The sequence below is a fragment of the Scophthalmus maximus genome, chromosome 18 (genome assembly GCF_022379125.1).
Source record: "Scophthalmus maximus strain ysfricsl-2021 chromosome 18, ASM2237912v1, whole genome shotgun sequence".
NCBI lineage: Eukaryota > Metazoa > Chordata > Actinopteri > Pleuronectiformes > Scophthalmidae > Scophthalmus > Scophthalmus maximus.
This window is the reverse complement of record NC_061532.1, coordinates 19,956,501-19,962,500: the sequence shown is the minus strand read 5'-3', so window position 1 is coordinate 19,962,500 and position 6,000 is coordinate 19,956,501. Positions and strand designations below refer to the sequence as shown.

The following is a 6,000-nucleotide window of genomic DNA, read 5'->3' as shown; positions in this document are numbered from 1 at the left end:
ACACTCAAACCAACCAATAAACCAACCAACTAACCAACCAATAAACCAACCAACAAACCAACCAATAAACCAACCAATAAACCAACCAACAAACCAACCAACTAACCAACCAACTAACCAACCAACAAACCAACCAACACTCAAACCAACCAATAAACCAACCAACTAACCAAACAATAAACCAACCAACTAACCAACCAACAAACCAACCAACTATCCAACCAACAAACCAACCAACTAACCAACCAACTATCCAACCAACAAACCAACCAACTATCCAACCAACAAACCAACCAACTAACCAACCAACTATCCAACCAATAAACCAATCAACTATCCAACCAACAAACCAACCAACTAACCAACCAACTAACCAACCAACAAACCAACCAACACTCAAACCAACCAATAAACCAACCAACTAACCAAACAATAAACCAACCAACTAACCAACCAACAAACCAACCAACTATCCAACCAACAAACCAACCAACTAACCAACCAACTATCCAACCAACAAACCAACCAACTATCCAACCAACAAACCAACCAACTAACCAACCAACTATCCAACCAATAAACCAATCAGCTATCCAACCAACAAACCAACCAACTAACCAACCAACTATCCAACCAATAAACCAATCAACTATCCAACCAACAAACCAACCAACTAACCAACCAACTATCCAACCAATAAACCAATCAACTAACCGGCCGACACACTCAACCAACCACTGAGGGTGAAAACATAATAATAATTCATACAGTTCAATATATTTCCATCAAACAAAACTTCATTTGCTGTTTGATGAACAAATTCAAACCTCTTAACTTAAAAAATATCATCCAACATAAAGAAACAATAAATGTTTTTGTTCCGGTACAGACAAGTATCGTAGGCAGAAAGGAAGTTGTTTGAGTTTCCAACACATTTTGAAGTTTTTTATTTTATCGGCGAACAACTTCTATTCAAAGAACCTTATCGCATGAACCACAGACTGTAAATAAAGATGGACGAGGTGACGGCATCATCCTGATCGCCCCCTGGTGTCTGGCTGCAGTGTCGCTCCCAAGCCCCGCCCCCTCCATGTTAGCAGATGGGACATGGACCAAAGTCATGTGAGGTCGTTCTTATCCCCGATGTTTATTCACCTGTACCAGAGATCTCAGGACGACGTCCACACATTCTCAGAGAACAGGTAGTGAAGCTGCGATCATGGGATCTTCAGTCCAGGAGACACGAGCAGCGGAGACGGGGGAAGAGATCTTCTCTGCTGACATTTCACTTCCACTGATACTGAACCTGAAACTGAAGGAAAGTAAAAACAGCTCGTCCGCCTCTCGCAGCCTTTTCCAGACACTAATCCTGTGGATTGGTTTCCATCAACCTGCCCTTCTCCGTTTCCACCTCTGTCCTCTCTGGCGTTTCTCACATTCTTTCACTCGCATTCCTCCGTCATCCCTCCTTCTCCTTCTCCTCAGGCCCTTTGTTGTCGTCTCCTCCCTCCTGTCCGCCGGCTGGAGACAGTTTTATCTGCTCACCTGCTTCAGACAGATCAAAGTTCAACCGCCTCCTGCGGTCGGTGAAGCATCAGAAGGTTTTTGTGAAAAAGAATCCTTCTCGTCAGAAGTTCTTCTCCACGAAGCCTCTGAACCTCCTTGAAGACTTTTACTCCATAGTTTCAATATTCAGCGACTCTGACCCTCGGGAACTTTAAAGGCTCATGTGGACGACAAGACTTCGACATCGACACGTCAACGGACGAGTTGGCTCCAAACCGACTGGTTGGTCCAACGTGAAGGAGTTAGTTAACATCTGTTGTGAAGGACCTCGCAGTTTGTTCCATGTGTCACAGTAGACGAGCAAACAACGTCCCAACAAACACCAGAAGCAACAACTTGTTCTTTCACTCTGCAGTCGGTCGAGGAGAACCAATCAGAGAAGAGAACGTGGGCGTCATCGCCTACAAGCTGAAACACAGCCCGGCGTTTTCACACTGACACGTCTCTGAGTCCTGTGGAACGACGGGATCCGAACTAAAAGGTGTGAGTGTGGATGTAGCCACAGTTCCAGGTCCTGACACAGTGTTTACACATCGGAGCATGTGACACTCATCTGATTCAGTGATATTGTGTCTGGTGACCTCAACACAGAAAACTTCCCCGACAGTCGTTCGACACCAAGTCTTTGGAACGAGCTCCGATCAGCTCAGGTGGAGCGACAGGTGAACGCTGACTCACTGTCCAGGTGTTCAGGCTCCTCCCTCTCCTCGTCCTCTCGTCCTTCACCAGGAGATAATTGAGAGAGGCATCCAAGACGGGGGAGGAGGGGAGGAGGGAGGAGGGAGGAGGGGAGGAGGGGCAGAGGGAGGAGGGGAGGAGGGGCGGAGGGAGGAGGGAGGAGGGATGGAGGGGAGGAGGGGAGGAGGGAGGAGGGAGGAGGGGAGGAGGGGCGGAGGGAGGAGGGAGGAGGGATGGAGGGGAGGAGGGGCGGAGGGAGGAGGGAGGAGGGGAGGAGGGGCGGAGGGAGGAGGGGAGGAGGGAGGAGGGGAGGAGGGGCGGAGGGAGGAGGGAGGAGGGAGGAGGGGAGGAGGGGCGGAGGGAGGAGGGGAGGAGGGGCGGAGGGAGGAGGGAGGAGGGAGGTGGGGCGGAGGGAGGAGGTGAGGAGGGAGGAGGGAGGAGGGAGGAGGGAGGAGGGGAGGAGGGAGGAGGGGAGGAGGAGAGTCCTGATTTACTGTTTTATTAATGACAACTCTCTGTTGATTTGCGTTTAAAGCCGAGTCGTTAAAAATCCTATGGGCCAGTCTGACCAATGGGACAGTACCAGCTGTCAGTCACACTTTGGCCACGCCCCCAATACATCCAGTACTTTATTGGACTGTAACTGGGTCATAATGTACAAAATGAACATCACGTGTTGAAGAAGACTTGAACCATAAACTTCTCAGGGAAATGTTTTACTGACGTTATGAATCACGTCGTGTTCTCATAGAGTCGCCCCCTGCTGGTCAGGACACAGAACACAGGCTTTCACTTCACTGAACATAATCCAGCAGGTTTCTTACAGAACATTGTTCTGTTGAGAGGTAAGTTATGAACGTGAATGATAAAATCTGGATGGTGCTCACGTCCGCGTGATGTTATGAAATATGTCCGTGTCTCAGGGGGAAGACGGGACAGTCTCTGTTGATTACACTTTAAATTAAATGTCACTTCACCGTGAGAATGTGGCGACGCAGACGAGAATTTAATCACCAGCTGTTGACGACTCACACAGTGTCAGTGTGTGTGTGTGTGTATTTGTTGTGTTCAAATGTGATTTCAACTCAATCTTCCTCCTCTTCCTCTTCTTCCTCCTCCCCCCTTCTTCTTCCTCCTCTTCCTCTTCTTCCTCCTCCCCCCTTCTTCTTCCTCCTCCTGCTCTTCCTCTTCCTCCTCCTCCTCCTCCTCCTCCCCTTCTTCTTCCTCCTCCTGCTGCTCTTCCTCTTCCTCCTCCTCCTCCTCCCCCTCCCCTTCTTCTTCCTCCTCCTGCTCTTCCTCCTCCCCCTCCTCTTCTTCCTCCTCCTCCCCTTCCTCTTCCTGCCTGCCTGTCTCTCTCTCTGTGTCTGTCTGTCTGTCTGTCTCTCTCTCTCTCTCTCTCTCTGTGTCTCTCTCTCTCTCTCTCTCTGTGTCTGTCTCTCTGGTCGGGAACACACACACACACACACACAAACAAACACACTCTGCTTCTGGTGACAAGAACATGACCTGAGTGTGTGTGTTTAATGTATTTTCCATACCCTGTACAAGCAGCCTCAGGCAAAACCAAGCAGTTCCCACACTCGTAAAGTTCCCAGCAGCACTAAAACACGCACGCACGCACACACACACACACACACACACACACGCACGCACGCACGCACGCACGCACGCACACTCTTATTCATGTTTATATTCACTGATATATTTCAGCTCCATTAAAAATTCACAGGTGAAATGAAGATGATCGATTGAAAGAATGACGACAAATGATGAAGCATGAAATATTAAGAAACTGAGATTTCCTGACTCTGCGACCTCACGACGGGATGAACGTGGGGATGAGTTTCAGCGCGGCTCCAGAATAAAAGTGCTTCCTGGTCAAAGAGAGAAACCAACGTCTGACTGCAGGTGATTGGTTGATGACAAACGTTCGTGTTTTTGTTAATGAAGCCTGAAGAGGACGAGATGCGTTCAGGAACAAGATGAGCGGTGGGAGAAACAAGGAAACGAGGGAAGAAGAAGCGGAGCAGAGATGGAAGATGAATCTCTGGAGTCACGTGAAAACGCTGCAGCTCTTCTTCAGGACACAGACTTTTGTCTGGTTTTTTACAGGATCTTTTTTTTGAGGTTTCCAATGAATTTTTCATGAGTGAAAACAGCAACTGGAGTAAAAGACACGCAGCGTTTTCACCCGACAGCAGAACACGGAAAACACATGATCACACACGAATCATCATCCTGGAGTTCAATATCAAATCATCGTCAAAGATTCATTTTCACATCTTCTCATCGGAGCGTCGCCTGCCACGTCCACAGTTCAACTCCCTGTGACGGACACGGTGATGATGGTGATGATGATGATTCTTATTATTATGGGCTGTCGTCACGTTCACTCGTCGGACTTTAAATGTTCAGATTCAACGTCTCAGATCGTTAAGTCTTTTGGACACTGAACTCATCACATGGAATGATTCATTATTCATTCACGGATTGTCTTCAGCATCCATTTGTTCGGAGACAAATAGCGGAAGAGGAAAACAAGATGGCGGCCGAGCCGGGATCTTACCGTGCGTGTGCAGGTTTGAGCATAGCAGCAGCAGCACGACAGGGACGACGTGATGGAGCCGCCGTCCTCCTCCTCCTGCACCGGACGCCCTGAGGAAACAGAGGTCAACAGGGGTCAGAGGTCAGCAGACGTGGGACCACTTCTCATGTCATGTGCGATGTAGCTTGTTTGGCTCTGCAATGCATGATGGGATCGCTTCTCGGTCACAGACCGACACCGACGTCTCCCGCGCAGAGAATAATTCGTAACGTTCACGTCGCCTGTGGCCTTTTTCAGTTTGTCGTCATGGAAACGTTAATTGCGGCGACCAGTGGCGATTGGATCCTCAAATCAGGTGACGTCGTCTGGTTCGAGGATCCACGAAATAAACCGAGAGAGACGAAATAATTGCTCCTGAAATACGAGGTTTCATCTTTTTTGTGTTCACATTAATGAACGTAGATTTAACTTCAGTCTCTGGTCAGTTTTCATATTTAGCTCTATTTGTATATCTGCATCTCATGATATTTATCTCCTGATTTTAGATTTATTCTGGGAACAAGTGACTCCAATGTCTTTTTTTTATGTGAAACTCTGGTGTGAGATTTGATTCTCCTGATCTGACGAACGATCCGTGTTGACGCAGGTTCCTGCGGTCCGGACCGAACAGGCCAAAGGTCAAAGGTCGCCTGAAGACTGATGAATTACTAAACACAGAAATGAAAATGGCTCCAGGTGGAGGAAGAGAAGTTTGAGACTCCTCTCAAACACTTAAATATCGCAGAACCGAGGGAACACAACTGGACGTTAATCTCATCGTCGTGCAGCGAATTCCTGCAGCTCCTGACATTAAAGACAAACTCGCCTCTTTGTCGACTCGTGCGTCGTGTTCCCGCCTCCGTCTCCAGCACAAAGGGCCGGGAGTGAATGACAAGTGGAGCGAGGTCAGCGAGCGAGGCCGCGGACACCAGCGCATAAAGAGACTGATTCATGGGCCGGCCGGCCGGCGGCAGACATTTTGTTGTGTCCTGGATCACACACGTTTAAGTTACATGACGACTTTCACACCAGAATCAAACTGAACAGACGTTTCTCCACAACAGACTCCGTGTTTCCTTCTCCTCCACGTGATCCGACTTCTCTCTGACTCGACTGCTTCGGCCTCTTTCCACCTGAACCACAAACCGTCCCAATGTTTGCAGCGGACTTTT

At 48.6% G+C, this 6,000-nt stretch overlaps 1 protein-coding gene across 2 annotated transcripts in view; it reads right to left on the bottom strand.

Annotated features, from left to right (window-relative positions):
* Positions 1-6,000, bottom strand: part of adgrg6 (adhesion G protein-coupled receptor G6) — a 57,463-nt gene that overhangs the window by 43,902 nt on the left and 7,561 nt on the right. For both annotated transcript variants that reach the window (XM_047328592.1, XM_047328593.1), the window contains exon 4: positions 4,811-4,899. In XM_047328592.1, coding sequence (XP_047184548.1) covers positions 4,811-4,899 — 89 coding nt within the window. The remainder of the gene's footprint in view (positions 1-4,810; positions 4,900-6,000) is intronic.